This window comes from Mastomys coucha, unplaced genomic scaffold (assembly GCF_008632895.1).
Source record: "Mastomys coucha isolate ucsf_1 unplaced genomic scaffold, UCSF_Mcou_1 pScaffold6, whole genome shotgun sequence".
Lineage (NCBI taxonomy): Eukaryota > Metazoa > Chordata > Mammalia > Rodentia > Muridae > Mastomys > Mastomys coucha.
In genome coordinates this window covers 115819771-115841146 of record NW_022196912.1, presented here as the reverse complement: position 1 = coordinate 115841146, position 21376 = coordinate 115819771, and the positions used below count along the sequence as shown (strand labels likewise).

Genomic DNA, 21376 nt, shown 5'->3' with positions numbered 1-21376 from the left:
GAGTCATTTAGTGATTGCTTTGCTTCTTTGGTATGTTAGTTTTGTAGTTCTTTATATACTTCAGATATATTCCCTGTCTGATGTGTAGTTACCAAAGATCCCCCCTCCCATTTCCTACTCTGCCTCTCTTCTCTGGTGATCATCCGTTGGCATGCAGATGCTTTTGAATGCCACATAATCCCACTTGTCAAATCTTGAAATTTGAACCCAGGTCCTCTGGAAAAGCATTGCTCTTAATCACTGAGCCGAGACTCTTCAGCCCATGAAATCTTGATCAGATGTCAGAAGAGCTATATCAGCTTGTGTCTGTTCATGTGATAGTTTTCATGCTCGATTATCAAAAACACAGGGAGCAACACTAACACAGCTCCATGCAGACAGAGCATTTGTCCCTGTGCATTCAAGACCCCTGAGTATGAATCACTCTGGTGGAGGGATGCAGCCATGGCTATCAAGGATGTCCCTGGGAACTCAGTATTCTTGAGCTCTGAAGAGCAGTAAAAGACTAATAGGTGGCTCTAGAAGTTGACCCATCCACAGCCTCAGGCTCAGAGCTGTCAAACCCCAGAGTTTTCTCAGAGGATGAGATATACTCCTGGCTCTAAGGATGGAGCTCTCTCTCCCTAGGTATTTCTCAGTGGGGGACCAAGTGAGGGTCTCTGCCTAGACCCTTAGTTCTCTTGCTCCCCACAACTACTTTCTGCTTTCCCTCACTCCAGTGCCATGGCAGGCCAACCTGGGATCTTTGACCTGTTTCCTGACTGCTGGCTCCTTTTTTCACTGCAGGAGCTCCAGGATCACAGATGTACACTATCATCTCCTTTATATGCAAGTCCTGGGATCTGTATTCGGGTTCTCATGCTTGCACAATGAATGATATACCCTCTGATCCAACTCCCCAGCCCAGTTTTTGTTTTATTTTTTTTTAATGTGGTGCTGGAGGTCAAACTGAGGACCTTCACATACCAGGGAAGTTCTTAATCACTGATCTACAGGCTTCTCATTTCGCTGATAAATGTTGAAGGCTTTTAGCTTCTCCAGTCTACTATACAAAAATGAAAGACACTACTAGGGGGTGAAGGCCATTGAAGCTTACCTGACCACCAGCTTCTTAGAGGCCTGCTGATCATTAGCTTGCATCTTTGAAGGATGATGTCTCTCCCAGATGAGTCCTCCCGCACATCTAACCTGGCAATCTTTAGTTCCTATTGGCTATGGTTTACAGATCCTTCAATATGCTAGCTCCTCTCCTCTGGACCTACATCAGTGATTAATGTTCTTTTTATTTTTAAAGATTTATTTTATTTTATGTATGTGAATACAATGCCACTCTCTTCAGGCACACCAGAAGGCGGCATCAGATTTCATTATAGATGGTTGTGAGCTACCATGTGGTTGCTGGGGCTTGGACTCAGAATCTCTGGAAGAGCAGTCAGTGGTCTTAATCGCTGAGCCATCTCTCCAGCCCATATTAATGTTCTTAAAAAGTTGTACTTGAGGGGCCAGAGAGATGGCTCAGTGGTTAAGAGCACTGACTGCTCTTCCGAAGGTCCTGAGTTCAAATCCCAGCAACCACATGGTGGCTCACAACCATCTGTAATGAGATCGGATGCTCTCTCTGGCATGTCTGAAAACAGCTACAGTGTACTTATATATAATAAATAAATAAATCTTTTTTAAAAAGTTGTATTGAGCTATTTGAAATTGTTTGCTAGTATTAGATTTCACTATGCTGCCTGACTTGATGCTTGTCTGTATTTCCAATTACAGAGGAAAAAAAAATGGAAACCTTACCCAGTGATTAGGAAAAAAAAAGAATGAATAATGCTATAGGCATTTGATGAAGTATTTATTTATAAATATAGGAAAATTCCTCATTAAGGGTATAATATATGTATAGTAATGTTTCTTTTTTAAAAAAAGTTAGGTATTAGACAAAATGATAAAAATACTGTATCTAGTATAGGACATTTCTACTCATGTTTTCTTGTACCTAAATTTTTCTATAATGAGTCTTTACAACTTATCTGAGGTCAAAGTAAAAGGTTGGGAGGGATAAGGTTTACTGAAAGAGCTCTCAATGGAGTCTTCCTAGTAAAAGGAAGTAAGATCAGCTTAACCTTATTATAAAATCTACTAGTAAATAGAGTCCATTGATCTGTTAGCAATATAGCCCTACAACCCCTTTCTCTCCTTCCTTCCTTCCTTCTTCCCTCCCTTCCTTTCTTCCTTTCTCTCCTCCCTCCCTCCCTCCCTTCCTTCTTCCCTTCCTTCCTTCCTTCCTTCCTTTGTTGACAGCCATGTTGATGTGCAACATTTAGTCTCAGAAAATGCTTCTTTTATAAAATCTAGAAGTCTAGTCTTTAACTCTATATTATATACTTGTGCCTTTGGTTTAGAAAGACGAGTGACATTTCATTTTCATAGATTTAGCCCATTGCCCAAACTTGTCAAGGGTCAGGTGTCTCACACAAGGGCTAGTTCTTCCAGTGGCAGGTCATTTGCCAAGTTTCCTAACTTGTCATCAATCTCTTCAACCAGGATTTATAAAAATGTCAAGAGAGGTAAGATGAAGACAGAGCCTGCAAATTCAGATGAGCAGAGATCCACCAATGAGCAGTCTTTGGCAATAGTGCTGAGAGGGTCCGAAACCCACTGATTGACTCCAAACCAGCACATCTCTCTCACTTATCCATAAAGATTTTATAAGAAACCACCCAGGGGCTTTTTAAAGACCCCATAGAAGCATTCCTGGATAAGTATGTTTCAAGACTCTCATGCGGCCCATGGATTTTCTTATTTTTGAACAATGGAAGGCTGTTTTTGCTTATTCTGTGGAAAGGACCATAAAATCAGCAAAAGAGAGAATATTCAGTAACTTTAAAATGAATGCATTATCTCATTGATCAAACTAGAAAGCTTGCTACATTAAATGCATTAGACCTGCATCAGGCCACATGGTGGAAATCCCCCTGTTGTTTAGAAGACATTGTGAGCAATGCAATTGGAAGTTATTTTAGCGGGTTCTTGTCTAGAAGCTGAACGGATAAATGTTGAGTGCTTTTTTGTAGGCAAAGTGGCATGTTAAAAGCTCCAGCTCGCCAGTAATCAGCTGTGTGACTTTTGAAAAGCCATTTAGACCCCTCAGAGCGAGTTCTTTTAAATTTGGAAACGGAGCTGACACCTAGCCTTAGAGTCATAATGCAGAACTAGGAGGCAACGCCTGTGGGCATGGCATTTAACCACGAACTTGCGCTGAGACGCTCCCCCTATACATACTGAGGGCTTTGGATGGCTCACACTGCTGACGCTCACTAGCTTGAAGAGTTAGGAGGGTCACTGGTCCAGTCCACGAAATGATGGCCGTGGCATTTGAGGCCCCTTGAGCCTTCACTCCCAAACCTTATGCCCGTGGAGTAGATACTTGTGTTGCCTCGCAGCATGCTCTTCTACCTTGATATTATTACTCAAATCCTCATGGAGAACTCTTCATAGCTAGTTTAGTAATAGCATCACATTAGCCATGGGATTGATGCAGAGTAAAAGATGTCATGTAGGCAAGGGGGCCAACTGTAGCTGACCCATTCTTTTACTAGTACCGTGAAAGGCTGTCAGACCTGCTGCTTTGATCCTTAGAGAGAACGACATGACTGTGTCAGTAAGGTTCTTTTGTCCTTAATGTGGCTCAAACCCGAAGAGTTCTGATAGCATATCAAAACACTGGGCTGGGCATGGTGGCACATGGTGGCACACACCTTTAACCTCCTCTGGGTCTGAAGCCAGCCTGATCTACCTGTCCAGTACCAGGCCAACAAAGACTATATAGTGAGCCTGCCCCAAATGAAACAAAACACTATTACACACTCTTGGGGGCATTAAGGTGTCTCAGGCTTGACTTCAGTTCCTGGGAGCTGCGTAGTAGGAGAGAAGCAACTGTCCTCAGACTGTCCTCTGACCTCCACGCACACATTTGTGTCACAAACAAACAGAATTATTCTTAAAGACTGTCATATACTGTAATGGCTATCATGTGTAAGAACTCGAGGGCAATCAATGACAGACTAAGCCTCAGTTTCCTGTTCGTAAGTGGGGACAATAAGTTCCCTATACCGCCCACGACTGTGAAGACTGCGGCACCACATGTACAGTATTCAGCACAGCATATGGCACAAACAAAACACTCAGTGAGAGGGATACCGTACCTTGGGGGCTTGGGTTCTTTGTTGGTCTTTTGCAAAAAAGAAAACTATTCCCATTAAGCAAGTCAGGTCTGTAAAATGGAAATACTTATGTTCATAAAACCCATTTTCCCCACAGGTAAGGACAAGTTCTAGTAACGATGATACAGGTTGCCCGCATCAGTTACGTAACTGGACTTACAAAGGAAGCATTTGTCCAGGGGCATATTATTCCTCCCACTCCAAACTGCTAAGACTGAAAAATGACTGTTTAATAAAAGAACACCTCAATGCTCAATATAGTGAACTTGGTCCTGACACTCCTAAGACTTCAGTGTTACGGGGGTGGATGATCCAGATGAACTGACAGTCAAAGTTCTTTGGCAAGGACAGTTATAAAATAATCACGCTGCATGTTACTTAAGCTCTGCAACCACTGTTTCTGTAACGTTTCCTAGCTTAGAAAGTAGACTGAGCTCAGTACGGCTCACTCTTTTCAGCCATCCCTCCACGCAGAAGGCCCCTGCATACCAATCGTCCCTTCAACTGAGTGGTAAGTAAGTATGAAGCTTGTTGACAGAGCAGAGTCGTGCGGAAAATGTTTAACAAAACAGTCAAAACGGGGCTGAAGACACGACCCAGGTTTAATTCCCAGCACCCGCATGGGGGGCACACAACCATCTGTAACTCCCATTCCGGGGGATCTTAAGTCCTCTCCTGACCTCTGTGGGAACCAGGCACCCACATGACGCACAGATAACATACTGAAAAAAAAAAAACAAAACAAAAAACAAAACTCACATACATAAATTAAATCACATAAATTAAATCTTAAAAAGCAAAAACAAAAAACCAAACCAAACCAAACCAAAAAAACCCAACAAACAAAAAACCAAACAGCCAAGTCCAAAGACTACGGAGTAGAACCTGTCAGAACCAGTGTGCTATTTTACCGGTCCAAGTACTAGGTGAACTGGACTGTCTTGACACTAACCATCTGAACTCAAGGTGCCAGTTTGAGGATGTCCCCTGTGGGGCTCATCAGGTGCTGGGAAAGGCTATATAACCTGGTCCTTAAGTAGTAACGCACAGGAGCTTGTAGCAAAGAACCAGTCCATATGGAAGACTGTGGGGGGTTATTCTAAATGTGATTAGGGAACTTAGAAGAGCTCAGAACAGGCGGTGGTGGCGCACACCTTTAATCCCAGCACTTGGGAGGCAGAGACAGGTGGATTTCTGAGTTCGAGGCCAGCTGGTCTACAGAGTGAGTTCCAGGACAGCCAGGGCTATACAGGGAAACCCTGTCTTGAAAAACCAAAAAAAAAAAAAAAAGAAGAAGTGAAGGGGACCGCCCCGCGGTCTCTCTTCCTCCGTGGGTATACACGAACTGGGTTAATTGGGTCCTGGGAAGGCAACCTGTTAACAAGGAAGGACACAGACGCCAGATAGATGTGAAAAGAGAGAGAGCTTTACGCTAGGAACCAGACCCAGAGGAATTCCAAACTTGCCCATCTAACATAAACAGGAGAAAATCCATTAACACCAGACCAGAAGGAGATCTTGAAAGGAAGATCCGGTAAACCTTTAACATAAGCATGAGACGTGCTAAGTCTTTGATCTAAGGAGCAGCAGTCAGGGTACCACACAGCGGGTGTCCAGCTCCAGCTTCCAGCCTGTGGAGGCTGCTTTACAGAAACCAAGTCACTCCCAAGCAAAAGGGGGGGGGGAGAAGGAGTCCACAAAGAAGAGCTCAGAACATTTGTGGGTTTTTTTTAATTATTTATTTATTATTATAATTAAGTACATTGTAGCTGTCTTCAGACACACCAGAAGAGGGCGTCAGATCTTATTACAGGTGGTTGTGAGCCACCATGTGATTGCTGGGATTTGAACTCAGGACCTTCGGAAGAGCAGTCAGTGCTCTTACCCGCTGAGCCATCTCACCAGCCCAACATTTGTGGTTTTAATAGGTACTGATAAAGAAACCTGTATGTATGCATGCATGTACATGTTTTCAAGTTTGTCCACTGAGAGGACACAGCAGCAGTAACAACACAGGTGGCAAGGAGCCCAGCTCAGCACCTGCCTCAACTCTAAATATCATTCTTCCCTAAGGGAATCGAGACTCTTTGGGGGGTAGGTGGTTGCTCTCATGACTATGTTAGGGAACACTCAGGATGACACCTTGTGGCGCCAGAAATGTAAGGAAGTATTCCAAGGAGCATGGGGGACATGTCAGGACATTAGAGTTTGCCTGAGAGTACTCTGGAGCCCTGCAGATGTAATACAGGAATCAGTGTTGCCTACTGATGGAAATAAATGGGATAATGAAAGCCCCTGGCAGAGGAATGTCAATCAAATATAAACACAGTGGTAGAATTAGCAAACTACAATGTGGCAATATGTGACTCAAACAAGAATTATTAATGGATGTTAAAACTAGGGTATAAAGTTTGAGAAAGAAAAGAATATTACCACGGTTTCAAAGTTGGGCCCCTGCCCCCAATACCTCTCTCATAAGCACCTGTAGTGTTCAGTTCGCTGTGGATGTCAACACACCATGTGGCTCGGGAGGCAGTCATTAACTTCTTAGTATAAAAACTTTGAAGACAGGAGCCAGATGGTGGTGGCGCACGCTTTTAATCCTAGCACTCCAGAGGCAGGGCAGATGGATCTCTAATTAAGGCCAGTCAGCATGGTCCATCAAGAGAGTTTCAGGATAGCTTGGGCTACACAGAAAAATCCCATTTCTAAAAACCAAAAACCAACCAAACAAAAACTTTGAAGACAGCATGCACAATTGTTAAAAATTAGCATGACCAATGGGGAAAACCGGTCCATGTACCTCCTGATAGAATGCAGAGAACACAGGATGGCTTCTTTGAATCTAATCACTACAAATCATCCCACAATAGTGATGCTCATTCTCTAAATTGACCTGCACTCTTCAAAAATGTCCAGCCCTTGAGAAAGAAACCGAGGAAGGAACTGCTCCAGTTGGGGGAGACTAAAGGAAATAGAATTAAGTGTGTATGTAACCACAGTTAATAAAAGAGCACTTTAAAAACAAATGGCAGCTTCTCCCTGGTTCCCATCATGGTTGCCTTCTAGCCTCTGGTGAAGCCCAAGGCTGTCAAAAGGAGGACCCAGAAGCTCATCTGGCACAAGTCAGACAGATACAGCAAAGTTAGGCTCAACTGGTAGAAACCCAGGGGTACTGACAACAGGGTGTGAGAAGGTTCAAGGGCCAGATCCTGATGCCAAACATTGGCTATGGGATAGGAAAACCGGACACATACTGCCCAGTGGCTTTCAGGAAGTGTCTGGTCCAGAGTCAAGGAGCTGGAAGAGCTTCTGATGTGAGCAACGCTTACTGGGCTGAGATCACTCCGAAATTCAAAACCGACTGGGAAACAGCAGCACAGCTGGCTCACCAATCCCAATGCCAGGCTGTGCAGCTAAGAAAGTGACTAGATGGCTCACTCACATGCATGTCTGATTTGTGCTTAGAAAAAAAAAAAAAGGATGGAAATAGATAAATAGCAACATCTGAATGGGGGCTGTGGGTGAAATGGTAGAATTTCATCAGTCTTTATTTTCTGAATATAAGTGATGTGTTGTAAGGAGCATCCTTGTTTTTTCAAAAATACGTGCTGAAAGGCCAATGTGGTAGCATGTGTCTGTAACGCCATGGGCCTTGGGAGGTGGAAGCAGGAGAGGTAGTTCAGTGGTCAAGACCTAGGTTCTGTTCCCAGTACCCACACGTCAGGCAGCTAACAGCCACCTGCCAACTCCAGTTATCTTCTCATGTTAAGAGTCCTATCAGGTGCCATTCTCAGAGCACATGAACTGGACACATTACCCCTAAGCCGAGCAAATAGACGTAGGAACTTAAATGATGCCCTGGATTCTTTTGAGACAGTCTTGCTATGGAACCAACATTCATTTCTGATTGGTGGTGTTTCTGCTGTAGCTTTACACACTAGGAAACTAAGGGTGGGCCGCCATGTCTAACTCTGGAAACTAGACTCCACAGCTGGGCTCCAATTCCAACCTTGTCTTTAACCAGCTTTGTGCCTCTCAAACACAGCTTTGTTCATTCAATACTAAACTGTGTTGGGCTAGATACATTCTATGTAGTCCTGTTTAGGCACTACATTGTAATATTTGAAGTAATACATTTCAATAGCCCCTCGCCTATTACGAATGGGCGCTGTACTAAATTTGATGGACTGATTCCAAAGTTCATGGGGGAATGCAAAGGACTCCCATTCAGAGGAAGAAAGTCTTGAAAAGAAACAAGTTAGGGAATTCAAACGTCTTGATCTCAAAATTTAACAAACACAGTTATCCAGATGCGTAACACTGGTGTGAAGAGACAAGAGATCAATGAGAGAGAACTGGGTGAGCAGACGTAACCTTGGATTTGGTCAGCTGACTTTCAAAATGGCAAAACTGATAGAAAATTCAACAAATGATGCCAGGACAACTGGTCCTCTACATGCAGAAAAAATGCTTATCTCAGAAAAAGAATTAACCCAATGCGGGTTAAAAAGCAAAACAGAAAGAATCCTACCTGTAAGAGCTAAAAACTACTAGGAAAAAAAAAGTCTACCTTTGCAATTTGGATGAGGCTTTCTGAAAATGGTTTTTAAGGGCAAGATGGCTTAGCAGGTTAAGAGCTCGCCACCAAGCCTGACAACCTTAGTTTGATCCCTGGACCCCGCATGGTGAAAGAAGGGAGCCGATTTCTGCAAGTTGTCCTCTGGCCTCCACAAGCTCCCTATGCCAATCCTACACCTGCCCCCACTACCAACTACATGAAAACACCCAGAAAAAGAAAATGCTCTCTAAGAAAAACACTCATAACACAAGTGGCTGAAAAGAGAGAAGAAATGGACTTCATGATTATAAATTTTGTTTCGTATCAAGTGACCAACAAAGTGAAGACAAGCCACAGGAATATTTAGCATGTGCATATAGAAATATCTAGGGAACACACAGAGCCTCTTGACAATGAAAAAGATAAAGCAGTTTACAGAAGGACAAAGGAGTTGAAGAGACATTACTCCAAAGACATATCAAGCATCCAATAAGCACAAGAAACACGGCATGCTCACTATCTTTCCTTTATTAGAGAAATGCCAGTCAAACCCTCCAGGCAGTATCTCCTCACATGCTGAGAGGATGCTGACGACAGAAGACAGAGCCAAGGATGCGTGCAGCAAAAAGTGGAACCCGTCCTTACACACATGTCGATCGGAACATAGAACAGTGTAGCTGCTTCACAAGACAGCATTTCCTAAGATGGTTAAGCGAAGTTACCACATGGCCCGACAATCCTGTTCTTAAGCACACACGCAAGAAAATGTACAATACAAATGTTCATTTTTTTTTTCTTTAAAAAAAGGTCTTGTACAAGAATGTTCAAAGCAACATTCTTTATAGCAGCCAAGACCACTGGGAGCCACTCAGTGGACATCAGCTGACAGATAGACATGACACCCAAACAAAAGAGTGTTGGAGAACTACAAAACGGATACGGAAGTATACATCTATAATCCCTGCACACCAGAGGCAGGAGTATTATGAGTTTGAACCAGCTTGAGCTATACAATGCAAGACTGCGTCCCAAAGCAAACAAAAATGATGCTAACACATTGCTACATGAATGAATCTTGAAAACAACCGTTAGCTGAAATGAAAGAGGACACAGAAGGTCACATGTTGCATGATTCTTTATAAAATGTCTGGAAGAGACAGAAAGATTGACAATTAACTAGGGGGAAGAGAAAGTGGGGTACAAATGGTTACTGGGTTTCTTTTTTGGAATGATAAAAAAAAAAATTCTGAAATTACATAGAAGCGGTTGCAGAGTTCACCAAAACCAGTGAATTGTATATTTAAAGAGTGAATATTTTATGGTATGTAAACTGCACACAGACAACAACAACAACAAAAAGGTGAACACCTGTGAACAACCCACCTTACAAACTAATTTCTTCTCTATTGTCTCAGGTCACCTCCCGAGTCACAAAAATACAGAAATAACTGCAAAGATGCCTGACATGTGTAACTACACTGCAACAAATACAATAAGCACCCCCCATCCTCTAGACCTGGGGGTCAAATCCAGGGCCTCACACACGCTAGGTAAGTACTCTTCCACTGATCTATGTCCCTAACCCCTTTTTCCTTCTTTTGAGCAGGGTCATATGTGGTCCAGACTGGCCTTAGGCGAAGTTTGAATGAAGCTGATGAAATTACAGGTATGTGCCACTGTGCCCAGATACAATTTCTTTTTAAGAAAACTATCTGCAGTTATCGGCTGACGTCTCACACGCTGTGTTTATTCTTGCATCTGAGAACCTCTCTGCGCATCTGAGAACCTCTCTGCTCTCATGACTTATCTCACTATTGTCTTTAAAAGTCATGTTTTTCTTAAGTAGCTGAGGCTAGAGTGAAGGTCTCCATTTCAGGAATTTTAGGATGATGTCATCTAGACACAGGCAGTAGTATTACTCTCCAATGGCATTATTGTACAACAGCCATCTTCTAGGAATATTTTAAAATCTAATTTCTGTTCGTAGGTCAGCAGAAAGGTTAGGCAAGAAATAATTTTAGATAATAATTACCATATAATAGGTATATCCAGAGCTTTATAGCATGTAATAACTGCAGGATTTCTTCCCCTGGAATAGAAACAGAATTATAGGCCTCCTCTATCTAGTAACAGGAGTGAAAGAGGAATGTTTCATGACTGCAGAGATGACACTCATCTCTGCAACACTATTTTGTTTTCAGTATCAAAAGGCTATAAACTTTGCTTCAGTGCTATAATCCACAACAGAAGGTTCTGTCAGAACATGAAGCTGCATAAAAGACTAATTCTACACCGATAGCGGATCACTGGGTTGAAATATACACGGTTCCAAAGCTAAACAAGAGCGAGGCCTCTCTGAATGCTAAGTGTAGAGAAGAGGGCTCCCACGCTGAAGAAGGCATCAAGGATCGCCTTGTTTGTGCTACCTTCTAAAAATTAAACCAACAAACTACAATAGGACAGCATGGTTCATTGTTCAAGTCAACAGAATTACATATTTTCAGTTTTTACTCTCCAACAGAATTCGTTTGTACTGTATTGAGGGTGGCAATACCCCGAGTTCAGTACTATTTTTGTAATAATAAGCATAAAATATAACCACTGTTTACATAAACTTAGAAAACAAACTCAAAAAGGAAAACATTTATACCCTTTAATTAAATCACAGTTACTTTATAAAAATGCCAGGCTCCACATTTGCTTTTTTTAAAAACAGAGCATTGGATGGTTTCAGATACAGTTACTGGACCAATAGTTAAGATGAGTCTAAATAAAATATATGCAGAACTGGTAACACACCAGGCTTTCCTTTTGCTGGCATAGACAGGTTCTCACCATGCAGCTCAGGCTGGCCTCTAATTCACAATCCTCCTACGCCAGCCTCCTGAGTGCTGGGATTAGAAGCGCACGTACCACACTCCGCTTAGAGGCTTTCTTTTAGATAACATTTATTCAAATGATGAGGTTGTAAGTTCAAATGGAATAACAACAAAATCTTAATAAACAAGAAATGGGAGAAATAAAAATGTGTTTCTAAACTAACTGTGTACTGCCTCCCACTGCACTAAAGGCAGAGGGCAGAGACTCCACGTGGAACAGTTGCATATCGGAGCTCAAAAAGGAGCAGCAGCACATCACCCCTTCTTTAGAAAAGTGTTCCAAGGCTTCTGTTATCTTTCATAGCACACTCTCTCTATACAATTCTTCCTTCTTATTCCAGAAAACACAAACTGTTTGCGCAAGTGCACGCACACCAGTTTCTGTGAGGCCATCAACTGGTTTGCTAAGTTGCACTGTTCTTTTGTTTGTTTTCTCCTTTCTCCTCTTCAAGCAATGAGCCCTTGGAACAAGGGATCTATCTGCAGAGGAAACCAATCCCCTTCAGCTCTGGGTCCGTCTCTTTGTTGGGCCTCTAGCATTCAGAGCTAGGCAAGAGCATTTACAAAATGGGTTCTATTTACATTTTCTTTCTTTCTTTATTCAGTACAGAGAATCAAACCTAGGGCCTTGCACATGCTAGGCAAGAGCTCTACCACTGAGCTACACCCCAGGCCCTTGATTCATATTTTTCAAAATCTAATACATGCTCACGTTTTCTGGCAGATTCTTTTTGTATGTTACAAAACAAGACAGCAAAAGTTTAGCCTCAGATGAGAATCCTTTCTTCCTGAGAAAGGTCAAGCAGACACATCTTGACACCATGTCCTTTATACAATGGCATACTGTTCATATAAAAGGTCTCGTATCCTATAAAAGTCTTGACAAAGGCAGCCTTCTAACCCGATGCGTCCAGTTTCTGTCTAGAAAAACAGTTTTAAAAGTTCTTTAGTACATCTCCCATTCATCAACATGCAGAAACAATAAGCAACATTTATAACATGGACCACTTTATGACTGGTCAGGAAATGGGTTGCCCTGAATATAGGTAAAACGTTGTAGTAATGGGTTTCTACAGACACATAAATGTCAGAGGATTCACATAATAAAAATTCACTATAAAATTATGTACCATTCATTTGAATCACTGCTATAAGCCGTTAGAGCCATCATTGTGGATGTAAATGGCTGGTGTTCGGTTTTATGAAATATAAGACTGCAGAATTACGATAAAGCTGCAGAAGTACACGTGCAACCCAACCCTTATTAAAAATAAACTTACTCTGCGAACTGCTACTTGGTTGTTGCAGACAAGTACGCCCCCTACAAATTCCGCTTGAATCCCTTCCCGCAAAAGAACTTGCTTGAAGTCAGACAGTCTTGGCTCATTCATAAAAACTGACTGATGTCCAGGAACCTTGAATAAGGTCAAAGGGAAAGAGGAACTTCAATATAACAGTAGACACAAAGCTGTATTGGAGGAAGTGCAACACTGCACGATCTCTAAGGTGGTTTTATGATTCCCTCAAGTCCTTTGACAGATCATTACAAGACTGTAAATTACATTCCAAGTTTGTTATTCTGGGTTCTACCTTGTCACTTACCATTACAAAGCCCTTCACATCTTCTGATGTTTCACAATTTTATTACTCATGCCTCCTAATAACAGAGATGCAAGGTAATATTATGCTCTCTGCTCACCCACTTGCTGGAGGGGTCAACAAAAGTATCAAGAGGCAGAACGGAACTGAAACCTCATTTTCCAGGTTCCAGTCTCCTGTTTAGTTCAGAGGTTAAGCCCCTTCCACATTCCCTCCCACCTCAGCGTGAGTGCAATAGATGCTATGGGCTGAGAGTCAGGAGAGCAGGTGGTTTTGCCTAATGCTGCCACTCTGAAAGTGTTCTGAAGAGCACTATAGCTTTAGCACAGAGAAAAAAAACCTCCTCATATCTCCCCTGCATTTCAAGAGTTGTGCTAGCTCAGAAGCCAGCAGAAGGGGCCATCTCTTTATCTCACTCCACGGCAGGCTAAAGGCTTCACTTGACGAGTCTGTAGGACTCTTACAGTATTAACATTGCTTTAGTTTCATTACCTAGAAGCCTTTCTAATTAACTAAGTCCCTCTTGAGAACATGTTACTCCTAGGCTAGCAGTGAAGCTGCACTCAAAGGAAGATGTTTAACTGCATCAAAACCACAGTGATTTGAATGGAACTGACAGCAGAAGAATACATTCTTGGAGACCTCCAATGTCCAGGGAGACAATCCTCCAATCAGACGTCGTATGTCAAAGTACACACCAAAAAACCAAATCATGAACAACTGTATTAGCTGGGGGAGAGCAATGTGGCACACAGGCCATGAAAGCATAGAGCAAAAGCAGGAAATGAGGGAGAAGAGGGAAAATTAGCAAAAAAAAAAAAAAAGAAAAAGGAAGTTATAAAACATAATTCTGTGTATGCTACTTAAAATTTTTTAATAACGGGGGGGGAAAGATTTGATAAGGGTTTCCTTTAAATTGTCATTCTCTAGCTGCAGAGATCAAGATACACAGACATATGTCCTCGGTAGTCCTTTGTAAGAGCTCCAAAATGACCCCTATACAATGTATTTTAAGTGGCTAAAACCACAACAGGGAAACTAGAATGACCAATGGAGAGACAGTCAGACCCAGGATGCAGCTCAAGAGCATAGCATGTGGCGAGCACGTGGCAAGCACGTGGCGAGCACTTTTGAGGGCCCATCAATCCCAGCACCACTAAATAGAGACGCAGACAGAGACGGCACAGGCTTCTCACCTCGTGAGGTGGCAAAGGCTCCAGTGTGGGGATGATCTCACTCTCCTCACCCAACTCTTTCTCATCATCTCCAAACAGACTTTTCATGGCCTTCTGCTGGGCTATGGCACTAGAATCTGAAGGAGCATCCACTTGCATTTCAGAGTCTTCTCCATCGTCCTTGAGTTCTCCTTCTTCTAAAATAACTCCCGTGTCCACTTTGGAAACTCTCATGTCTAAGACGCCATCTATCCAAGCCAACTCAGCATCTTTAGCTTTACAGAACTGAAGGGAGCTGACAAGTGAGTCTTTTAATCTTACCTGGATATGCAAAGGGAGAGGAAGGAAAAACCCCACAGGGTGTAGGTAACCAATTAAACAGAACCTCTGCCGTTATCTAACTCTGGCAATATGGACAACATCTAAAAACCTTTCTCCTCAGATCTTCAATCTTCACAATGACACACTTATCTATAAGCTCTTAAGGATCCTTGGCCACTTTCCAAAACAGGGTTCTCAATATGACCGCACAATAGAACCATGTGGAATCCCCTACCCCCAACCGGGTACTAACACTGGATGCTGCTTCCAGTATTTCTAGTGTAATTACTACATTAAGACTAGAGCCCAGATGAGCAGCTACAACTGGTGTACCTTAGAGCGCTTGCTCCTGTACTTTCTCTGGAATGTTCCATGCAATCTTACACCCCCACGTCTCTTCCTCTTATTTACCCAAAATAATTTTTCTGCTTGGCAAGTTCTAACTTCCTCCAGATAGAGGTGTCACCCCTACCTTCAACTGTCACTTGCCTCCCACAACCAGGTGAGACCATCTCTTCAAACCTGCCTTGTTTGCTATACCTGTTTCTATTTCTTTCAATTAGGAGAAGAACTATGGCAAAGGTTAACTTTTTTTTTTTTTAATTTTTTTGAGGCATTTTTTTATACATGCCTATAATTCCAGTAAGTCGGAGGCTGAGGCAGGAGAAGAGTTTTGAGACTAGCCTGGGCTACACAGCCAGACCCTGTCATTCACAAATGAAGATGTCTTTCTGATTTTGTGAACACTTATTCCCTCACATCTGCCTAGAGCATCCTTACCCACTCTTTGCTGCAGTGTGTCCTGATATCCAATAAGAGCTGGCTCAGTTATCACATCTCCCAGAAAGCCTTTCCCGAACCTCCAAACTTGAGCAGGAACCCCCACCCCACCCTTCTTTATACTCTCCTGGCACCTTACACACTGCTGCAGGAGTGGTGTGATGGGTGTGCAGTTTGTCTGCTTTACGCACCCTGAGCTTGGGACGTGTTAGGGCCATCCCCACCCCACTCACCATATTCCTAGTGTAGTGGGCTAGTGTGAGCAGCAATGGCTGTTTCCCCACGGCTCCACCCATGTATTTACCTGATAGATATGAGTCTCACTGGTGGCATCGACTGTCTCGTGCAGCTTTGGCATGTACACTTTAATATCTTTCCCACCAAACGCACGGCAGCACTCAGCCAGATCCTGGCTGGCCTCTGGTGGGCCGTGGACAATGATCAGCTGCCGTGGTTTCATCTGATTGATGATCTTTTTAATGGAGTCCCCGTCGGAGCGTCCTTCATAGTCTATGTAAGTAACTCTGGCTCTGTAATTAGACATCATTATTCAAGCTCACTTTCTTGGTAAGTTCATTTGAAAACTAGACTTTTACCATTAGGGAAGAAATGCAAATAACTTATGTAAGGAAGAATTGGGAAACACGTGTTACAGTATGTATCCCAACCAAGCTCTGTCCAAGAATATATACAAAAGATGGCATTGGGCAAATAAACCAAGTGTTCTCTGATGATTCAAATTCCAAAATAATGACTTCTTGTCAGTATTAACTATATTAAGCAAAAAAGGAAGTTTCTTAACTACTCTGGTCCTGTTAAATTCTCTAGCCTCGGGTACTGGAACGTCTAAGTCGAGGAGGACATTTCATGAAATCAGGAGAATCGGCCTCTCAGCCGCACTGCTCTCACACTGCTCCTGGACTTGTTAAAAAGCCAGAAAGACTGTCTCTTCATATAAACGTGCATTTAGTGCTCAGCCCCCTCTCCATCTGACCACCAGCCCAATCACTTTGGTATCCAAGCGTCAGCAGTGAGAACACCACCATCCTTCACAGGTCTTCTCACAGAAAAGGGAATTTTAAAAGCCCGAGCTTACAAGAGGCTCTGCTGAAGTTTCACTTTGGAAACAATCTGTGATACATAACCCAAGTGCTGGAAACAGTCTCATAACCCAAATCTCCAGACCCCACCACGGCACTCACTTTATCTCAATAGACTCTGTTGCAGAGACACACTTGGTGGGGACATCAGACAGGTCCTGGTCCATGGGTTCCTCTCCATTTGTCAAACCAGATTCTAATTTGCTTTTTTCTTCTTCAGTAGCCTGAAGTTCTGGCACTAAGAAATCTTCTGGTCTAAACAGTGAGTCTCTCATTAGACATGTGGAAGGCATGCCAACGTTATATAGCATATGTAATTGACTAATAGAACTTTAAGATTCATGTATTTTAAGACTTAAATATTCATTTAGCTAAAAGCTAATTAATACATAACATGAATCATCAGATGACTACATGTACAGTGCTTTTCATAACCACTGAAGAGTGCTACTTAGTTAGCTAGCTAGCAGCACCTTGCAAAGCCCAGGGAAGCATGCTATTCCTGAGCTACATCTCCAGTCCGAGCAAACTTTTTAAAGGATGCTACAGACCAGTGAGAACCCCTGAGCAGGCCACGAGAAGATCGGAATGGCTGTAATGAGCACTCCTGTATTCTGGCCCTGCACTCTTTCTATAATCTACTTATGAGTGAGTGTACATGTGTGTGCGTGTAGTCCTCCCTGTGAGCATAACTGAAGTGTGAGAGAGCTGCTTTTACAATTCTCTAACTGTGTGGTCATTATTTGAACTTTCTAGTCCATTCTCACTGCTGAGAATTCAGGACTTAGTCTCCAGCACCCAGGCTGCTACAGCTCCTTCCCCACGGCAACATCTGCAGCTATAAAAACCACAGAAGAACAATGGCAGTGACAAGCACTTAGAGCACGTTCAGAATGATGCAGGTTGTTTCTTAAACACAAACCCTCAATGTGACAGAGGGTGACCCAGTGGTAGAATAACTGCCGAGCATGTACTAGCCATGAGTTTGGTCCCTCCATTTCCCAAGCCTCCCTCCATTTCCCCTGACTCCTCCCTAAAAAGCCAAAGCAACAAAATCCTACAAATGAATACAATCACGAACAGAAGTTCTTTTCTCTTTCTCCAAAGCACGTCCTCTTTTTTTGGTTTTTCCAGACAGGGCTTCTCTGTGTAGCCCTGGCTGTCCTGGAACTCACTCTGTAGACCAGGCTGGCCTTGAACTCAGAAATCCACCTGCCTCTGCCTCCCAAGTGCTGGGATTAAAGGCGTGTGCCACTATCGCCCGGCCGTCCCTTACCTCTTAATCAGGGGAAAGGACATCTAAATCGTCTTTCCTAAAACCCTTCCTATAACTAGGTAATAAAACTATACCTCCCCTTCACTACTAATGCTCAGGATGCCCCTCAACAGTTCCATTCTTGTACTTCAAATCAGAAGCCTTCTGTTTTTTTCAAGCCAAGGCACTCGGCAGCAAAGCTCATGGTGACCACAGAGATCAAATTCATGGAGCCAAGGTAGTTTGCTTTGCTCACGTACTTGATGATCTCTCCATACTCGTCCCATTTGATTCTCTCTTCTGGGGCAGGGAACATGGGGTAGGACTTTTTGGCCTGTTTGAAGAAGCTCCCTTTGCGGCTGCCCTCCCCCTTCATCATCAGGTCGTGCTTTGTCTTGTGAGCCGACGGCTGGTCGACGTCTTCCTCCACGTCACTCTCGTCACTGGAGTCGATGTCTGCCCTGCAAGGGTTTGGCAACAGACAGGTCGTCATGTCTCTGAGACACTTTGACTTAATATTTATAAAGCTATGAATGAATTACTCTCCAACTCACTCTTTGGACTGCTCCAGTTTCTTAGCAGCTTCTTTCTTTAGTTTTTCTTTTTCCACATATTCCTCAAGTTCTTTCCCTTCAAGCTTCACACGTTTCCTCAACTAATGAAAAACAGACAAAAGAAGAGGCAGTGTCAGGATATGTGTCATAAAGTGAATTCTTACCTGAAAATAATCAGGTTTCCATGACACAACATTATAGCTCTTGTTTAGAACAGTACTAACAATGTGCTGTGGGAGCTGATGGATGTTCATCAAACTTGTTAAATCATGGCAGTCAATCAGGGAAAGGAGGAGGGAAAAAATGAATAGCGAATACATAGGAAATACACAGAGGAAACAAAAGTCTTTCAAAATCTCACAGAACTAAAAGAAAAGATGAAAATACTGGCTGTACTATGCCTGTCAGAAGCCATGCATTCCTAAGAACTCCCCAAATCAAGAAAAAGATGCCACATCGAAAAGGACAAACTGTGCAGAGGACATTAAGCAGTAAGGGGCACGGACGGCTTATAGCACAGACAGATGACTTAGTTCATTAGTGTCTGTGGACATAGGTAGTAACACATAGAAGTTATCACAATTTGTTTGATCTGCAAGACTGGAAATGCCAGCTGTTACCTGGGCAAAGGGCACCTTACAGTGTTTCCAGCAGGTATTATTAGCAAACTGTCAGAAGACAATTTGCTAACAAATAAAAAGTAAACTGTACTCATCTTATGACATTGATCTTCCTATTTCTAGAATTCAATCTACTGAAAGAGATGTTTTAAAAAAGTATATAGTAGAAACATTTAAAATACTAAAAGAACTGGGCAAATTCATCAATATGCAACAACTGAATTAGCAGTTTTTATTCTCTTGTCATCAGAGTACCTTGAAAACTAGAGAATTCTTGGGGCTGGCAAGATGGCTCAGTGAGGAAAAGCACTTGTCATGAAGGCCCCATGACCTGAACTCCAGCGCTAGAACCCACTGTGGAAGGTGAGAACCAACTCCAGAAAGTTGGCCTTGGACTTCCATGAGTGCACCATGGGCATGTACATGATGACTTAAAACCATAAACAGACCAAGGGGCTCAGAGGTTGAGGACTGACTGCTCTTCCAGATGATCTGGGTTCAATTCTTAGAACACACATAGCAGCACACAACTGTCTGTAGGCACAGTCGTAGAGCATTCAACACCCTCTTCAGGCCTCAATGGGCACTAGACACGCACATGGTACAGACATACAAGCAAGAAAAGCATCCACACATACAAAATAGTTAATGTAAACAGAGCCTAGATTTTAATTTGTGTGTGTGTGTGTGTGTGTGTTAGAAGATCATGAACTAGGAAGGGGATCATGGGAAAGGAGGAAGAGATATGAAGGGAGAAGTAGAGACAGTAATGGGATGAACTTGGTAAGAGCAGAAAGAGGAACTATTTAGGGGAAGGTAGGGAGTGAGTTTGGGCAGGGGAGAGAGAGCAAAGTGTCTATGAAAATGCTATAATGAAACTCACCACTTTGCACGCTAACCTAAAAATTATTAGCAATTTTTAAATGTCAATTAACAAGGAATTAATGCAACATGTACTCCTGGACAAAATTGGAACATGTAACTCAAAAGGACACTGTTGTACCAACTGCCTAGAGTTGGCAGGGTCAGAGTTTGTCTCCTGTTTTCTGTGGCTCCTGTTTCCACATAATACATTGTGGTATTATCCAAGGCAAGGCAATTTCTTTCAAAACGTGTGTGCAGTGCTATGCCTGTGTAGATAAAGATGTGATACAGCAAATCCAGCTAAAACCCTGACAACTGGGTAGTTGAAGTATTCATTGCTACTTTCTGCAACTTTTGGTTAAATTTGAAACTATTTCAAAATAAAAATTAAAAATTCATCCCAAATTAACTGACAAACGCTCACAAATGTGGCATCTCACATTTGGCTAGTAGCTTACTTGAAAATGTTTTAAAATTATAAAACGTTAGCAACTCACATAGAGACCTTGCCCACAAATTTTAATTAAGTATTTAATTTCTTGATTTAATTTGTACCTCTTGTAAAAACAAACAAACAAACAAAAAACAAAGAAAAGAAAATTGTTTGTCTTGGCCTCCTGGTTGGTGCAAGCCTATAATCTCAGAACTCAGGAGCCTCAGGAGGGAGAATTTAGAGTTTCTGGCCAGGATGAACTATGGAACAAGACCCCATCTCAAAATAAATAAATAAATAAATAAATAAATAAATAAATAAATTTGTCTGAGTTTTATATTCCATTTCAGATATCTCAAATAACTGCTATATTAATAAAGCTTCCAGAAAGTCAGTCCTAAGATACATTGCTTCTACACCTGCACTACATCATTCCAAATTATGCTTTTTTCCTAATCTATCCTAATTCCTTATTCCTAAACCTCCAGTCTGTTAACTGTTCAACCTTTTTAAAAATTACTGGTTTTCTTCTAAATGATCAAGGCTTAGGTTTCTCGGACTCCATGGTAAAGGCTGGTGTGTCAGAAAACTGGCCTGTTAGGAACTCAGCCTTTGTCATTGTGATGGCAACCACACATTCAACAAGCCACCAGTATATTAAGCACTGTTCTGGCCACTCAGAATATGAAAAAAATTCCTCTTCTTCTGGAACTTTATTCAATTTGGTGGCAAAAAGACAACAATAAAGAATACATGGTAATAATAACTAACAAAAATCATACAAGGTTGTGCCTAACTAGATGGCTGTAGTTGAGGTCCTTTAAACAGACTGAGAGGACAAGGAGGCAGCCAGGGTAACTCGAGATTCCCCTAGGGCAGAACCGCTAGGGATAAGTAGTGCACTGAACAGCGTGTGTGGAATGTGCTTGGGTCAGAAAAGTGGGTGCTTGCTGAGTGTGCTGGCACACACCCTTCCATCCCAGCACTGGGGAAGAGGAGCCAGGCTGATCTCGAG

At 42.5% G+C, this 21376-nt stretch overlaps 1 protein-coding gene across 4 annotated transcripts in view; it reads right to left on the bottom strand.

The window, feature by feature from the left end:
- Positions 1–9898: 9898 nt before the first annotated feature.
- Cpsf2 (cleavage and polyadenylation specific factor 2) overlaps positions 9899–21376 on the bottom strand; it is a 31419-nt gene continuing 19941 nt past the window's right edge. For 3 of the 4 annotated variants that reach the window (XM_031355652.1, XM_031355653.1, XM_031355654.1), the window contains 7 exons: positions 18445–18545; positions 18151–18351; positions 16738–16890; positions 15840–16065; positions 14456–14755; positions 12941–13075; positions 9899–12581 (listed from right to left, as the gene is read on the bottom strand). In XM_031355652.1, the coding sequence (XP_031211512.1) occupies positions 12489–12581; positions 12941–13075; positions 14456–14755; positions 15840–16065; positions 16738–16890; positions 18151–18351; positions 18445–18545 (1209 nt within the window). In that variant the 3' untranslated portion in view covers positions 9899–12488. The remainder of the gene's footprint in view (positions 12582–12940; positions 13076–14455; positions 14756–15839; positions 16066–16737; positions 16891–18150; positions 18352–18444; positions 18546–21376) is intronic. The other variant, XM_031355655.1, reaches the window with a different exon arrangement.